Genomic DNA, 17,948 nt, shown 5'->3' on the forward strand with positions numbered 1-17,948 from the left:
TTTTAAATATCGGCCTCCCAGGGCCCTCATAATCTTTCGATTACTGATGTACGCACCAGACGGAAAAACAAAAAAATCGTCTATCCACAAGCACTCGAATAAATAAATAGAATTAAAACCATACTTTGAAATGTTTTCCATATTAAAATGAACAAGTTTCAATAAAAATGACACAATGTAAATTGAATGTTATCATGACGAGTTTCCTTGAATTTCCTTTCTTCGGAGATCGCAGCAACGCGCGACGGGTAAGCTAGTGCATTATAAAACACAATTGATTATCAAGTAAAACCTCTCCGGACTTACCTTCCTGGAGAGCAGGATGGATCACCTGTTTATGTCGTAGGGACTTTAAATCATCCAAGAGCTGTTTCTCCAAATGAGCAATTTTCCTTCCATCATCTGCTCAAAGAAAATTAACAAAACAGTGTAAAAATTCAACCCAAAGTCAGCATTATCAATTACACCGCATGTCAAAATGTCAAACATACTCCATAGGTAAACCTATTGTGGTGGATGCAGGCCAGTGGTTTCAAAGCTCGTATTTCACAGGAAAGAGTTCATCACTGTGAAATATTTTCCATAAACTGTGCTAAAATCAATACAAAATCGTGAAATATAAAAAACACATGATCAGTACCGTTTAATATGGTCAGATATTGCTATTTCGGCCTAAAGACCCATGGTTTAGGACTTCACACTACACCTTCAATGCAAATGTAGCACCATATTAAATATTGCCTGTTTTGTATTCTCTATATAGTACATGTTTAAGTGATGTTATTAAACAAAATCAGTGGTATAAAAATGCATATTTCATAGTGACTCATGAAATACAGAAAATATTTAAGGGGAACAGTCAATTATGGGTTTCATTATCATGACAGCCCCAAGACACTAGGCAGAGGTTTGCAATTGCCCCATGTTTAATTAACTTTCTTTTCATGAAAGGTAACCGAAACTTGAACACACGAATTCCAATTACTGCACAGTTAGCCTACTTTTGTACAGCTTAACTAGCTCGCCCTTCTACAGACACTACTACTGTTTTATTGTTCTACAGTGGCAAAATAGTGTTAAAAGATGGCCTTTTTCTATTACTGGCTTTTCCAGTACTTGTACTTTTTGTTCAAGCACTGCCAAAGTCAATTCCAGCAGAAAACATTGGCAAAGTGAGATGGACTGTCTTTGCCAATGCATGTTTTGCATAAAAACCTGAAGGAAAGTACAGCGAAGTGAAAAAGAAAACATCAGCTTAACATTCTCTGTTTTGTACGTATTGAGATATATGACCACCTAGTCCTCACAATGTCCTAGCTATGCATAAATGTAACCCGATGCAACAAACCACAACCACAAATATAAATATGTTACTTACGAAACGAAGAATTATCAGCCAACAGAATCATAATCGGAATTTTGGAAGAGTGAAATCTAATTTCTAACATGAAACCCACTGAGTTGTACATAAACAAGTACCCTCAAATATCCCTACTTTTAAACAGTTTTGCAAGTAGAAGTAGGCCAACATTCCTCTTAGGAGATGTTGGAGACTGATAAAGTTACAGAAAATGTTTAAGTTAGTGCTGCTAACTTCCCATGGTAATAAATCATGGGGTGCACTTTCTTTATAATACTTTATAATACAGAGCTACGGAATGTTGGCTGCTTCTCATTTAATGAATTATGCGTGGATAGCCATGCTTCTATAGGATTGCTGTCAAGTCCGCATCGCTGTGCCAGGCATTTTGGAGACCTAAGGATCCCTGGGACATGTAGAGGAGTACGCTATTAATTGCCCATCAGTGAAGGAGCAGTTCCCCATGATCGACAGCTCAGTGCACCTTTCCAACAACTCTGTGATAACCGGGAGAAGCTGCTGAGGGAAGATACAGTTGTGGCAGGCCTGACACCCTCAGTACCCATGCAGCCCAAATAAGGGTGGGTGGTACCAAAAAAATCTAGGTGAACAAGAACATTACGAGTGCCGCAGGCAAGAAGATAATTTCTGCTGTGGGTTGACTGACCAGGAGAATAAGAGAATGATGTTTACAGCTGCAGGACTGCAACAAAGGCTCCTCTATATTCAGGAGACTGCCTCACTCGATAAAAATGTAAAGTTTCCCCAAATATGCGGGCTTGTCACCCTTCTGAAGCCCATTGACAGGCTGGCATGAGTGCAGATGTCTTGCTTCAGCATTTAAAGTGTCAAATAGAACAGAAACCTCCTGCAGCTTGTGTCTGACCATGATACCATGCTAAACTTAGTAAATAAGAGAGATAAAAAGAAGGGCAAGTAAGACTTTAAGCCACTCTCCGGTGGTCTAAATAATGGGCATAAAGAGAGGGTACAAGACCCTTGGATGACCGAAACAAAGTCCTGTTTCTCTCTCGTCATGTTGCATTCTATTACAGAACTGCAACCTGAACCATGAGTCACCCAAAAATAAAGAGGCTGTCTAAACCGTGGTCTGACTGGTTGGGCTCAAAATGCGGTGCAGATTCAGAGCATGGCGAATTAGGTGAGTCGGAGAATAAAGTTAAAATAGTAAAAAGTAATTTTGGAACGCTATGGAAGTTCCATCAATGATGAATGCAAAACAGAATGCTGAGTACCAGTTGAGGAGGCCCCATTTAAGTGTATTGGATTTGACCTATTTTCCGTGCTGAGCCATTGATGCATGCATCGATGGTGAGAGTATGTGAAGATGGCGTTCTGATTTTGAAATGTCATGATATTGCAAGCAGCCGTTAAGAAAAAACGAATGAAGGGAATCGATTACTGCTCATGCCAGAATATAAAAGAGTTGAACACTATTGGCATGGAAGCTAGATAAGGCCTTTGAGAGAAACCTAAGAGAGCAATAGCAATTACGCAAATCACTCATACCAATGCAGCCAATGTATTTATTCATAGGTCTAAGGAGAGAGATGACTAATTTGTTATCTGGGTATCCTCAACAGCTTGGGCATCCGCCTAAAGTGAGGATGATGACTGCATGCCTTTTGAGCCATAGAGTGCAGCCTAGTAGGGGTTACAGGGAAGTTCTTGTTTCTCTCTGTTACTATTCTCTTTCTTATTATTGAGTCCCTTAAGTCGTATTGGATCGTAATGTTCAGTTCTTGCAGAAAGGAATAGATTTCTGCACTTCAATAGTTTTGCGGCTGATCTATTTTTAAAGGGATATGGTCAGCTTTAAGTGCAGCAGTGGCACGATTAATATATTTAAATCTTTGTGTTTATTAATTTAATTAAAAAAATACTGAAATATAATACATGAAAGAGAAATTTGGTGCGTTTTATTTCTCACATGTGGTTAGATTTATCTATTACTAGCGGTGAGTAAACGTACACTAACCCCCACTATTTCTGCCTATCTGACTTCCAAACACAAGTTGCAAAATGAAAAAAACATATTTGACCTTTTTCATTTTTATGTATTTGTCAACGACAAACTAAGTAGTTTTTACTAGTCTTCTTGAAATCCCTCAATACCTTAGTTTTGCAAGTTCCCATTATTCACAGGGGCTGGTGTGAGGGTAGTAAGGGCATTTGGGGGGAGACAACAACCTTTCGCTTTTTTAACAGCTAGAATTTGCAACAGCCTGCCCCTCTCTACCTGTACTCAGCCTAACCATACTATTCTTCTATAAAGAGCTTAAAACATGTTTGTTTACATAAGCGTACATTGCCTGTTGCACTGTGTTCCAATTATCCTCAGCCCTAGGAATCTGTCATGAGGTCACCGCAGTACTTCACAAATCTTACTCTTCAAGAAAAAGTTACTTACCTATAACAATCAGTTTGTAATGCTGTACATTCATATCCTTTGTACAATACTGCCATTTAGTGTTAGGCTTGGAATGTTTTAACTAATTTTTCTACACAGTTGGTCTTTTGCTTCCCCGTGACTGGGGCTACTTCTCCTGACACTCACAATGCACCAGGACACAGACTCCATCTCAGATAGTCTTTTTTCCACAGAGGGTAAACATTAGAGCAAACTTAAGAAGCAGTATCATGTCAGTGAACTTAATATACAAATAATATCTAGATTTGTACGCTGTCACACATTACCATGCCTTCCGGGTGTGGGTAAGGGACATATGATTTTACAGTCCTATGAGCAGCAAACACATTTGCACAAGCAAGTAACCTTTTCTGTTTGAAGCATATGTAGCTGTAGATCACTTGCTCTGCACAGACTGAAAGGCAGTATGTGCTCCCTAAAGTGATGGCCTGTGAGTAGAAGAACACTTAGGAAACCAGTGCTTTAAACACACATTAGCCTACTTTGCACAATGGTCACTGAGGGAGGTGATAGTTGACCAGGCAGCAGCTTCACAAAGTACTGCTAATGGGTTATTTCATAGGAAAGACATAGTGGCCCTTATTTTATGTATGGAATGTGCTTTAGGTACAGGTGGTATGTACGCTTGATTTTAGAATAGCAGATTTGAATGCTTTCCACAATCCATCTGGCTATCCCTGACTTAGAGTGGGTTATCTTTTTGTGGCTGTACGAATGCAAAAAACAACAGTTTTATTTTCCTAACATTGGCGTTTATCTGACATGCAGAGTAGGTAAAGCTCTTTCTGCTGCCAACTGTGGACCCAGAAAGAATGACGGCAAGTAGAAGGACTGGCTAACATGGAAAGGAAAGACAACTTTAGGCAAAACATGTGAACTGATTCTGATTACACCCAGTGCCTATGAAACTGAATAAAACATTCTTCCACTGGCCATCCCGACATTGCTGAGGACTGACATTGCGGAGGACTACTTGGACCGGAACCATTTATCCGGGATATGCTGTCTACTAAAGAAAAAACTACCTGTTTAAACTACATGGAATATAAACCTATGGGGAAGCGCACAAATTGATTCTAAAAAACTAACCATCCCTAATACTTGAAGAATTATTACATCAGAAAGCCTTTTTTATTTATTATAAGCCCTGAAGAAGTCCCTGGATGGGACGAAACGCGTTGGCGGTTTCAAAAGTTTTTAACAATGAAAAATAAAGGAAGAATTGGAATATAACATCGACTCGTCTTTGAAACAACATTGCATTTCTTGACTGTATATTTATCACATTCCATGTATAAAGTGTGCTGGGCTATTTGTGTGTATTTACATTTGGGTAGGCTGGTTTTGTTTGGACCGGCTTCCCAATCTTTGGGGGTTTAGGGAGTTTTTACACCTTTCTGTTTCTACGCTTCTAATAAAAAGGGATTTTAGGACTTGTGCGGGCATCTATGCTTTGATTCCCAAACCTGTATATTCTGACATGCAGAGTAGGTAAAGCACTTTCTGCTGCCAACTGTGGACCCTGAAAGAATGACGGCAAGTCGAAGAACTGGCTAACATGGAAAGGAGAGACAACTTTAGGCACATGTGAACTGATTCTGATTACACCCAGTGCCTATGAAACTGAATACAACATTCTTCCACTGACAATGATTATAATTTACTCACTTTGCAAAGGAAGTGCTATTAACAAGGAAAACCACCTTCCAATACAAAAACTGTAGTGGACAAAAATGGAGGGGTTTTTCTTTAACCCTTCCGACTGGCTGTTTTGGAGGCAAGTGGTGACTGTGGCTAAATGTACGCTAATGGAAATGTAGGCAAGACCAGACATTTGCAAGAGTAATAGGTAGCAAATAATGTCACTGACTTTGGCTTAAAAGGGAGGGTTGATCATACTAGAACAGTAGTCGACAAAGTGTTTCCATATGGTAGCATAACATTTTTGAGGAGATTATTTTCTGGCTTGTTTTATCATTTGCATGCACTTCTCTGGAAGATGTAAACATCCAAAGTTTAAGACGTCAGGTGTCAAATCCCTAGATTCTGTGAATTTGGATCTGGACAGATCAGATGACCTTAGAGTAACAGAAATTGTACAGCACGATGGGGAAAATTAATATAAGTATCATAAGTGCCTCTGGCATTTTCAGCTAAAATAAGGAAATAGCAGGAAAAAAGTATGCAAATATTCCTGACCGCTAATCAATATGGCACTGCCAAGGGACTGTGGGTGAAAGTAAACGGACACGTAGCTTTTGCTTTCTGCAACTTTGTATATAAGGAAAGGGTTAATAGGTGGCGTATCCCAATGGCGGAGGTAGTGCTGTAGCACTTGTGGGCCTATCTCCAATTCATGTGTTTGCTAATGACTTCTGTTTAGGAAATCTGCAAAGTTGGTGTATCTGGCCATGGGAGATGTTGCACCAGTAGATACACTTGAAAGATGTATGGCCCAACGCTTAATCAGCTATGCAACCTGTGAAAGGTTCATCAAATGCATGTCCCCTCACCAGTCTCTATAAATAATTTACTGGCATCATGTTGTATGTGGAATTAGCACTACTTTGTGACAAATGTGAGATAAGTAACCCTGAGAGCTAACTGCATCTCTAGATGTTGCAGGATAATGACGTAGAGGAGACCTTGTTGGGTGGACCACCAACCTTGGACTATGGGTGTGACATGGGAGCGCCCACATCCATCAGGGGGGGCATCTATATTGATGGACACTTGAGGCTATGATTCAATTAACGACTAGCCCAATAGCAGGTTTTTTGCATACCAGCATTTCAGGATGCACTGAACTCCACCAATATTGATCTTCCAAATCTCCAGTCACTTGTGACCAATGTCTGCAGAGAGAGGTTTTTGAAGAAGGCACTTTTGCAACCTGGTAAAAGACAACAAAGCAATGCAAAAAGCCATCCTTCCTAGCAAATTCATAATCACTCTCACTGTCAGAGGTAGCAAAGTCTGGTTAAGTGGAAGTAGCCTGTGGAAGGCCTTGGTGTTCAATGGGTTGGGATAGGGTTTGCTATGACTGTACTAAGTGTGGTTCCTATAAAAGCATCAAGGGGGCAGAGGTTTGATATTTTTCACATTTACCATGAAACCAAGCTGCTGAAGAATTACAAGTGTCTATAGAGTGTAAGCAAAGGACTGAAGAAGCCTTTACTGCTTCACCAGTCAATTGTCCGATATAAGAGAACATTCATGGGATTGTACCTTATATGCACCGCAACAACCAACAGACATTGGAAAATACTTTAACGGTTGTGACCCCAAAGGTGCTGGTGATGATAAGGAAGGACAGGGGTGTGGAAATCCACAATCTGTGAGGCTGAGGGTTGACATATAAATCCCCTTGCTGGAGAAGTGGGAGCACATCCTGGAGTTTTATCATTTTGAAATGATGTGAAGTACCAGTTCCATGCTCTGATGTTGAGAATTGGTAGAAGAGTTTTGGTTTGTAATTGGAATAAGGAAGTTCAGGAAGTTTACTTCATTGTCTGTCTGATTGTCCGGCACAATTTCAAGATCTTCTTTTTCAAACAACACTTGGACTGACTTCATCTAACAGAAGGATGTAATGTCTGGAGTCATTCTGTACATGTGCAGTGGTTTATCTGGTGGAATTGTGAGGAAGGTGATGCAGTATCGCTGAGTGATGATAGAAAGCACCTTCTGATCAGAAGGTAAGATTTGTAACTTATGGTGTGTTTGTGTCCTTTTTTAGGTCTCGCGCCTAGCAGCACGAGAGCTCATGTAGGGGGTTCAGAAAGCTGAGCACACGCTTATGCGTGTGCTTTTGCTTTCGCCTGCTTTAATTGGCTTCTGTGTGCTTTTTTTTTAGCCAGCACACAATTGGGCAAAGGGGAGCGCATGTCCCGCCTTTGCTCCGCCCATTCCCATTCGTGCTGTTAAGCTCAGCAGCGCGCGTTTGCCTCGCTGCCGCACTCCCTCTTCCCCGTGCCTCTGTGGTGCACGCGCACCACTGGTTTCGATTGCCGTCCCCGCTCCTCTGTGGTGCACGCACACCACTGGATCTCTTTTCTCTTTTTCTGTATGCAACAGTATACATTTATATTTTTTTTTAAAAAGGGTTTCCGAAAAAAGTAAGTACCAATGTCAAATACTCCACCATACTTTGCACATTCCCGTACTCATCTTCTTCCTTACTGCGGAACATGCCCCTCACAGCACATGTCATTGCCTTTGGACCTGCTAGTGGATTATTCGGAACGTGAGTTACGACTGCTGAGTGCTACGCTATACCACCTACCTAGACTACCTTACTGATTTGTCATTATTTCTTTTTTCAAGGAAGAACGAAATGCCTCTAAGTTTCTTTCAAGTTGGGAAGTTTTTTATCACTGTTCTAATACTGAATGTTACAATGGATAACACTGTTCTGCTGCTGCTCATCCTTCAGGGGCCCTACGACGCCAACTGTTTTATTACCATCGCTCATGGTTGTACTATGCCGCCGGGCCTCAGGGATGCCGGCTACGAGGCTGTGTAATACTTACTGTACCACGCTGCCAGCCTCCGGTTTGTGGGCACGAAAAGCTGTGTACTCTGCCTTGTATTATGCAATAAAGCAGTGTTGAACTCCCCCCAAAAAAAAAAAAAAAATAACATTTTGCTGATGAACGAACTTTTGTCCCTTTGATCTATGTACACACTATTATAAAAAAGAGAACACACAAGGTCTCTTTCACATTCAGGCCACACAGCTCTCTCTTGCGAGCTTAACCTCTACCGCGCTAGCGGGTTTTCCCGCTGTGCGCTGAAATTTGCAAATCGCGCGTAACGTGACAAAGCCAGCTCGTCATGCGCGTAGCGCAGGTAACGCCCATGACGAGCTGGCTTTGTCATCAGCGCTGAAGGGGCTAATGAAAGTTTCCCTTTTACATGTCACCCTGGCCTAAAACTAGCCAAAGCACATCAAGGGGGCATTTTGGCGTGCTAACGTGGGATATATCTCACCCCTCTGTCCTGCCAGACAACTCCCACACACCAGATTGCTGCTCTCTGCACCAACCGTTTCTGCGATCTGCCATCTCTCTACCTAATGCACCACTCAAGAGTACCTAGTCACAAGCGAAACTCGCATGGTCACCCAAATCACATTCCCCTCCTCCGTGAATTGAATATGCTACTTACCAGTATGCATCTGTTCTTGGCATGTAGGGCTGCTGACATTCATATCTATAGCATAGATCGCCGCCTAGTGTTGGGTCCGGATGATTGCACATTGTTGTCCTGGAAGAGTCTTCGAAGTATCACGAGATAGGTGGCTCCTCCCCTGTACTACAGTGCGCATGGGCATCGACTCCATCCCCAGATTGTTTTTAGCCATTGTGGCGAAGATGGAGTGTAACAGCGTGAGCGATGACCATGCTAAGAGTAAGTGTAAACTCTGCAGCCGCTACGGGCGCCGGGGAGGAGAGCGGGCGATATGAATGTCAGCAGCCCTACATGCCAAGAACAGATGCATACTGGTAAGTAGCATATTCAGTTCGAGGCATGTGGGCTGCTGAATTCATATCTATAGCATAGAATACATAGCAGTCCCTCTATGAACGGCGGCCGCCCGTGCCAGCTGCAGAAGTCTGAAAAAGTGTTTTAAGAACAGCCTGTCCTACAGCTGCCTGCTGTTTGGAATGCACATCTACACAGTAATGTTTGGTAAACGTATGTGGTGTAGACCATGTGGCTGCTCTACAAATGTCTTCCAAAGGAATGTTACCTAGGAATGCCATGGAGGCCCCCAACTTGCGTGTGGAGTATGCCCTGGGGGGGATTGTTAAAGTGCGCTTAGCTTCCTGATAGCAAATCTGAATACACTTAACGATCCACCTGGCAATTCCTGCTTTGGAAATGGGGTTGCCTTTGTGCTGGGCTGAGAAGGCAACAAAGAGCTGTTGTGTCTTCCTAAATTCTTTGGTCCTATCGATGTAGTACATCAAAGCGCGCTTGACGATCAAGAGTGTGGAGCATTCTTTCTGCCACAGTTTCAGGGTTTGGAAAGAACGCGGGCAGTTCGATGGTTTGATTGACATGTAACTGCGACACCACCTTAGGAAGAAACTTGGGGTTAGTGCGCAGCACCACCCTGTTTGAATGAATTTGTATAAATGGCTCTTCTATTGTGAGCGCTTGGAGCTCACTAACCCGTCTCAGAGACGTGATGGCAATGAGAAAGGCCACTTTCCATGTCAAGAACTGAATCTCACATGAATGTAGAGGCTCGAACGGGGGACCCATCAATCTGGTGAGGACCACATTGAGGTTCCACACAGGAGCCGGCGGGGTCCTGGGAGGGATGACCCGCTTCAGCCCTTCTAGGAATGCTTTAATGGCAGGCACCCTGAAAACAGAGAGATGCTGCCTGTTTTGGAGATAAGCCGCTATGGTGGATAAGTGTATCCGAATGGAAGCATATGCTAGATTGCATTTGTAAAGATGTAACAAATAGCAGATGATATTAGGAATGGATGCATCTAGCGGGTTGATATTGTGTTCCGTACAGTAAATGACAAACCGCTTCCATTTCGCAGCATAGCAAGCTCTGGTAGTGGGCTTTCTCGCCTCCCGGATGATGTCCATGCATTCAGGAGGCAAATTAAGGTAGCCAAACTCTAAGACCTCAGGAGCCAGATCGCCAGATTGAGCTGTTGCGGATCTGGATGCTGAATGTCGCCATGGTTCTGCGTCAAGAGCCTTGGTGTGAGGTGCAGCCTTTGATGCGGTACCACGACGGAGAGTTCCAGAAACGTGGTGTACCATGGTTGGCGTGCCCACGTTGGAGCAACCAGGATGAGCGTCATCGAGTGTTGCTTTAGCTTTTTTGCCACCAGCGGAATGAGAGGTGCTGGGGGAAAAGCGTACGCAAATCTGCCTGACCAGTTCATCCATATCGCATTGTCCTGCGACTGTGGATGAGGGAACCTGGCGGCAAAGCTTTGGCATTTTGCGTTTTCCCTTGTGACAAACAGGTCTATCTCTGGATGACCCCACTGCTGGAAGTACGGGTGGAGTACTGATGGATGTAACTCCCACTCGTGCATTTGGTGGCTGAACCTGCTGAGCAGATCCGCCATCTGATTGTCCTTGCCCGGGAGGTGTTCCGCCATGAGGAAGATGTTCCTCTGAATGGCCCACTTCCACATGCTCTGAGCCAGATGAGACAACTGTGGAGAGTGCGTACCTCCCTGCTTCTGGATGTAGTACATGGCAGTCATGTTGTCCGTCCGGATCAACACGACTTTGTTGCACAGATGTACCTTGAAGGACTTGATTGCCATGAAGATCGCCATCAGTTCTAGGTAGTTGATGTGCATCTTCTTTTGCTGCGTCGTCCATAGTCCCTGCACTGTGTAGTGGAGCACATGAGCTCCCCAACCCAGGAGTGAAGCGTCCGTCGTCAGGATGATCTGTGGAACAGGCTCTTGGAACGGTCGGCCCTTGCAAAGGTTGTGTGGATTCCACCAATGCAGAGAGTTGTATGCCCGACCGGTCATCAACACTAGGTCTGTCAACTGTCCTTGAGCCTGAGTCCACTGATGCGCCAAGCATTCTTGGAGCGGACGCATATGCAACCGTGCGTGCGGGACTATGAAGATGCAGGAGGCCATCATGCCTATCAACTGCATGAACACTCTCGCTGGGAGTGAGTGTTGCGGTCTAAACCTTTGGATTAGCGACTGGATGTTATCGATCCTCGCTGGGTTTGGCTGAGCTGTGGCTGCCAGAGTATTTATTGTCGCGCCCAAATACTGCCGCACATGGGCTGGCTGAAGGTGCGACTTTGGATAGTTTAGTGACAACCCCAGACTGTGAAGGAGGTGAATGGTGTGGGACATGTCCGCGGCGCACTGCTGGGCCGACTTGGCTTGAACCAGCCAGTCGTCTAGATAAGGGTAGACATGTATGCACTGTCTCCTGAGGTGCGCCGCTACTGTCGCCAGACATTTTGTGAACACTCTGGGGGCAGTGGTTACTCCGAAAGGGAGGACCCTGAACTGGTAATGCCGGTTTTGGATGGTGAACCTGAGGTATTTCCTGTGGGATGGATGGAGTGGTATGTGAAAGTAAGCATCCTTGAGGTCCAAGGTTGCGAGGAAGTCTCCCTGGTTTAACAATGGAAGAACCTGCTGCAGTGTTAACATGTGGAAGTGTTCTGAAAGAATGTATTGGTTCAGGGGGCGTAGGTCTAAAATCGGCCTGAGAGAGCCGTCCTTTGGGATTAAGAAGTACAGGGAATAAACCCCTGCGCCTTCTTCCTCCACCGGCACGAGCTCTCTAGCGCCTTTTTGCAGCATCACAAGAACCTCTTGCTGCAATAAGTGCAAGTGCTCTGCTGACATAGGACGTTGTCTTGGGGGCATGTTTGGTGGAGTGGATGTCAGCTCCAAACAATAGCCGAACTGGATAAGTTTCCTGACCCACCTGTCTGTGGTGATGGACTTCTAGACTGGCAGGAACTGTTGGAGGCTCCCCCCGACAGGTGTTGGATGGTCGGGGGGCAGTGACAGGGAGTCACTGTTTGTTCGTGGCAGAGGAACGGGAACTGGTGTTGCCTCTGCCTCTACCCTTGGCACTGTTTCCTCTATATCCACCTCTGCCCTGCTTGGTGTACGAGGATTGCGCACCACCTTTATTGAATGGCGTCTACTGCGACATGTGTCCTCTGTTAACACCTCGATTGCCTGAGCGACGAAAAGTGTTCCCTCTAAATTGCTGTGACTGGAGAGCACCCATGGACTTGGCAGTTTCAGTATCTTTCTTGATCTTTTCCAGGGTGGTGTCCACCTCTGGACCAAATAACCTGTCTGGGTTAACCGGCTGGTTGAGGATAGTAGTCTGTATCTCCGGCTTGAACCCCGAGATGCGGAGCCATGCCTGACGCCTTAACATCACACTAGTATTGATTGCTCTCGCTGCCGTGTCCGCAACGTCGAGCGCACACTTTATAGCAGCGTTGGAGATGAGCTTTCCCTCTTGGATAAGCATTTCAGCTCCCTCTTTAAACTGGTCTGGAAGGTGTTGCATGAGCTGCTCTAGGGTGTCATAGTGTGCCCTATCGTATCTGGCCAACAGTGCCTGCGTGTTTGAGATGCGCCAGATGTTGGCCGCCTGAGCTGCTACTCTCTTCCCCGATGCCTCCAGCACTTTTGACTCCTTGTCTGGGGGAGGAGCTTCACCCGTGGTTTGGGAGTTCGCCCTCTTGCGGGCATTAGAGACCACCAAAGAGTCCAAAGGCAACTGGCCTTTTATGTATGTTGGATCGCCAGGTGCCGGTCTGTATTTTTTCTCTATTCTAGGGTTGACAACCCTTGACCTCGTGGGTTCCTTGAAAATGTCTGCCGCATGCTTAAGGACCCCTTTGAGCATTGGAAGAGTCTTGACAGTCTTTTCAGCAGTGGAGAAAGTGTCAAAAAGGAAGTCAACCTCCACAGGGTCAGCATGCCTTTCCATATCATGGTTCTTAGCTGCCCTTTCAATTAAGGCATTAAATGCCGCAGAATCTTCAGTGGGAGATGTTTTTACGTTATAAATCGGAGGGTCATGGACCGTCTGCTGGTCCCCTTGATCCCCTGTGTCCATCCACGAGTCCTGCTGTTCATCAGGCTCTGTGTTTGCAGGAAAATTGTACTCCTCATCCTGCTCCCCTTCCCCTCCATCAGAGTAAGTGGGTGAAGGTGTTGCACTCCTCCCAGCCTGTGGAAGAATCTGTTCAACAAGTACGGGTGTCTCTGGTGCAGGCTTCTTGCGTTTCAGAGGAATTGTAAATGACTCCAAAGGCTGTGAAGTCATCTTCCTCTTATAAAGCGTGAGCCTCCCGGTGTCGGCATCGATGAAATGCTCCGACCGCTCTTCTAATAAAGGTTGGCGATGACTCAAACTCCCATCCGTGTGAGTGGGCTTCGACACGTCAGAGTCCATGGGCACCGACCGTGGTGCGAAGGCCTTGGGCTCCACCTTAGGCGGTAACGTGTAGAGGATCGGCATGGAAGTCTTTTTCGGTGGGGCGGTCGGCTTCGGTGCGGAAGGCGTTTTCGGTTCCGACGCTGAAGCCTTGTCCTTAAGTCGCTTGAGGGAGTCCGCGACCTGCTTCGTAAAGGAAGCGGATGGTTTTGTTGACCCGACCGACGACCTCGGTCCGCCCCCAGGGGACGCCCCGAGCGTCGATGACTTCTGTTTGTCTGTCTGAGGCGCAGGAGCATCCTTGACCGGTGCGCTTTGATGTTTGTCCACGGTCGCAGACGTCGCCGCCGACGGCTTCGGATCGGCAGCCTTGACCTTTTGCGTAGGGACCCCAGACTGGGGCTCGGCGCCCTTGGCCGACTTGGTCTCGACAGGCTTGCTGCTTCGTGGCTCGGCAGACTTGCCCGAGGCAGGCTCGACAGGCTTTTTGGATTTTGGCTCGACCGCCTTGCTTGACACCGGCTCAACGGCCTTTTTCGAGCTGAGCTCCTTGACCACCTTTGGCACCTTTGCCTGGTCGACAGCTTTCCGCGGCTTGGAGGCCTCCGAAGACGATGGCATCGATGGTGGAGCAGACGTCTTCGGTTTCGATGGCGTCTCGGCCATCTTTGTTTTCGTCGACACCGAGGGTTTCAGTTTCGGTTTAGATAATGGCGGCTCCGCTGAGGTGTCCGTAGCCGGGCCGGAAGGCGGGGCCGTGGATTTTGGTGTAAGGTGTTGGGTAAGGCCGTGTGGCGATCCCTCGACCTGAGCCTTTGTAAGAGTACGAACGGGGCATAGCTCTTCCTCTGAGCCATCTTCCATGGCCCCATATGCTTCGTCGTCGTCCCCTACCTCATCGACGACTTCCTCTAAGTCTTGGCCTTCAACGTCCACTTCGTAGTCGGACTCGACCACCCCCGATGGAGGTGAAATCTGCAGTTGAAGCTCTTGTTCGTCCGCTTCCGCGTCGTCGAAGATGTCCACCGGTGCTGGAGCCGATCGCTGGGCCTCGAGGCGCGCCACGCGCCGCATCCTGATCGTTTTCTTCGATCGAAACCTGGAACAGGCCATACAGTTGGCCTCGTCGTGGTCCGGCGACAGGCACTTGTTGCACACAGGATGGACGTCAATGTGTGGGTACTTGGAACCACACACGGGACAGTTCTTGAACGGACTCCGTTCCATGCCGTCGAAGTCTTGCTGCGTAGACTGGGCCCCGATCACCGAAGAGTCACACGACTCCCCGGATATCCGACTCGATGAGTTGGAATATAGGCGGGCACCGAACGCAAACAATACCGACGGTTCGAAGAAGGCCTTTCGGCCTTGAAAAAAGTTCTATAACGGTTCCGAACAGGAGTTGTCGAAATCACATCCGAACCCAATGGCGGAAAAAAACAATCTGGGGATGGAGTCGATGCCCATGCGCACTGTAGTCCAGGGGAGGAGCCACCTATCTCGTGATACTTCGAAGACTCTTCCAGGACAACAATGTGCAATCATCCGGACCCAACACTAGGCGGCGATCTATGCTATAGATATGAATTCAGCAGCCCACATGCCTCGAACCATTAGATTTCGAAATAAGCTTCTTTCTTGACCACCACCTTCACATACACCACATTTTCACCTGGACTTGGTCTTCTCCCTCCATGCTCGAAGGGTAATTCTCAGCAGAGAGTCTTGCTATGAGACCACTTTACAAACGCTGTAACAGGCGGGATCTTTTCATAAGTAAGACCCCTTCAATAAGACTATTTACATATTTATAAATATCTGATATAGCACAAGCTTCACTGCAAGAAGCAGCAGAGCAAATTATTACCGTAGCAGAAGAAAATCAAACATGGGTTGCACAACAGAGAATAGTATGTGCATGTGGGGTCTGGTTGAAACCAGTTTACAGAAATCAAGCAGGCAGGCTGGGGACATGTACTTGGGTCAGTATTATACAGGAGACTGTAGTTGGATCTTATGTTTATCGAAAACGACATTGAAGTAAATGATGGGCCTGCACTGGACGGTCTTGGGTTGACTAGGTAGCTTAAGGGCCAGCAATAAAGGAAACCTGTGCACCTGCACTGACCAGGTAGTCCGTGTACTGCTGGTACTTGTAGGAAGCCTCAAGGAGCGCCAACACTGGGAAATGGGCCAGTTTATGGGGCAGTATAAGGAACACTTGAGCCAGCATTGACTGCCAGGAAACAGCTGATGGGTTAGCAACAGGCTCAGGAGCTAGGCAGTTCATCAGCTGGCACTGCCAAAGAGCTCGCAAACAAGCAGTCGCTGCCAAAGATGGCCAGAACAGGCCCACCGATTTTTGCTTAAATAGCCATATTGTAAGTGCATCATCTTCAAGAAGTGGTCTGCCCAAATCATTTTGTAAAACAGTACATCTTTAGTGAGACCAAACCAAAAACTGGCTTACCCTGTTTTGTTTGCAATTCAAATGCATTCTTTAGATGACTATGTCATTACAAGGTTTCAAAAAAATATCTAACTCTAACTGACCCTCCCTCGAAATCAGAGCTTAACAGTGCCCAATCGCTGAGGGGAAAGAAACCTCGGCTTACATCAGTCTTAAAAATCTCAAACACGAAGATGTCAACTAATGTGAAAATTCATTTTAAACAGATGTGCACACACCTGGGTGCTCCTAGGGAGGGCAACGTGGAGAGTGCATAATCTCAGAACACATGTAAGGGAAGACAGCAGGGTAAACAAACTGGCCAAAACACAGAAAATCGAAATGTGGCAAGAAGGCAAAAGATGGAAAATGGAACATTCGGGTTTGACCAATGCCCCGTAAATCCAGCGAAGGCGTGACGCTACCGTCACCTTCTGCAGACCAACCATCTGATGCAGATGATGGTCTTGTACACTACATAGTGATACAATGAGTAGAAAGTGACACTTTAGTCTGCAGATGGACGCCGACCTGCCACTTTGAAAAACAGAAAGAACATTAATGTATGGAATCTGCACTCACTTTAGAGAGGAGGACACTAGCTGTGGAACTGGCCCTCATTCTTTTTCGACCAGAAACACTTAAGTCAGTCATTTTACCTCTACATGCGAATTAACAGAGCTGTGATGTCAGCACTTGACTCTATGGAGAATGTAATCTCGAAGCAGAAACTTTATATCATAGAGAGATAAACTGCTCTGGAGCCGGCATGTATTTTTTTTTAACAAACGAGTGACCCGTACCTCGCAAATAGTACTTTCTTCTATGGGCGTCAACAGAGGACAAAAAGGAGGAACTGGACCCTGAAGACACGCCTTTATTCTAAAGCTGGCTGCACAGGGTTCTCAATGGAGCACTTCATACCACAGGAGGGCAAACAAAACCTGAAAACAGCATTTTATTTTACAGAGGAAGGAAGAGAGTCTTGAAGAGACGACTTTACTCTACAGAGGAACAAATAGTGATTTATAGGAAGCTTTTTATACCATAGACTCTAGAGGAACAGCTCCGTCCTGAAAACAGAATTTTACTCTACAAGGGAGGAAAGAGAGACACGCAGACCGCACTTTATGACACAACACTTTGTTCTTCAAAGAGCTGGAGGAAGAATTGGGAGGCAGAATTTATTCAACAGTTGGAAATATAAATCTCTGAAAAAAAGGTGTATCCTACAGGTCCTGTAAAGTCAAACATCATAGGGCCTTGCAGACACTTTATTTACAGGAGAAACGAATAGCGGACTGCACATGCACTTATGCTACAGAAGGATGAACAGAGCCCATGCCTGTCAGGCACGGACTTAGGGCGTTTGAGGCCTTCTCCTGGACAGAAGTCTGAGAAACTGTCTATTCCACAGCATGCTTCAGGCACTGAGAAGTGCCAAGGGCACCTGGACTTCTACAACTACTTTATACACGGTAGCAAGTATTTAGATGAAAACAAAAACTTGTAGAGAAAACATACTAGGGCAATGGAGCCCGCTGGCTAATCCTCTGATAAATCTATACTACTATTATAAAGAGAGAACAGAAACCTTTTGGCAAGGTAAACTCGGGAACCACAGCGCCAATCCACACACCCAATACATTGTTGTAATCCTCAGGGTGTGTAGATGGACATAGGCTGCATAAAAAAAAAAACGTAAATTAAAAAATTAAACTTTAAAAACAAAGTAGTCCCCTAGCGCTGGC

At 45.7% G+C, this 17,948-nt stretch overlaps 1 protein-coding gene across 2 annotated transcripts in view; it reads right to left on the reverse strand.

Annotated features, from left to right (window-relative positions):
* The window catches only part of MGA (MAX dimerization protein MGA), a 949,809-nt gene that overhangs the window by 663,051 nt on the left and 268,810 nt on the right, over positions 1 to 17,948 (reverse strand). For both annotated transcript variants that reach the window (XM_078659651.1, XM_078659650.1), the window contains exon 5: positions 307 to 402. In XM_078659651.1, coding sequence (XP_078515777.1) covers positions 307 to 402 — 96 coding nt within the window. The remainder of the gene's footprint in view (positions 1 to 306; positions 403 to 17,948) is intronic.

The sequence above is a fragment of the Lissotriton helveticus genome, chromosome 9 (genome assembly GCF_964261635.1).
Source record: "Lissotriton helveticus chromosome 9, aLisHel1.1, whole genome shotgun sequence".
NCBI lineage: Eukaryota > Metazoa > Chordata > Amphibia > Caudata > Salamandridae > Lissotriton > Lissotriton helveticus.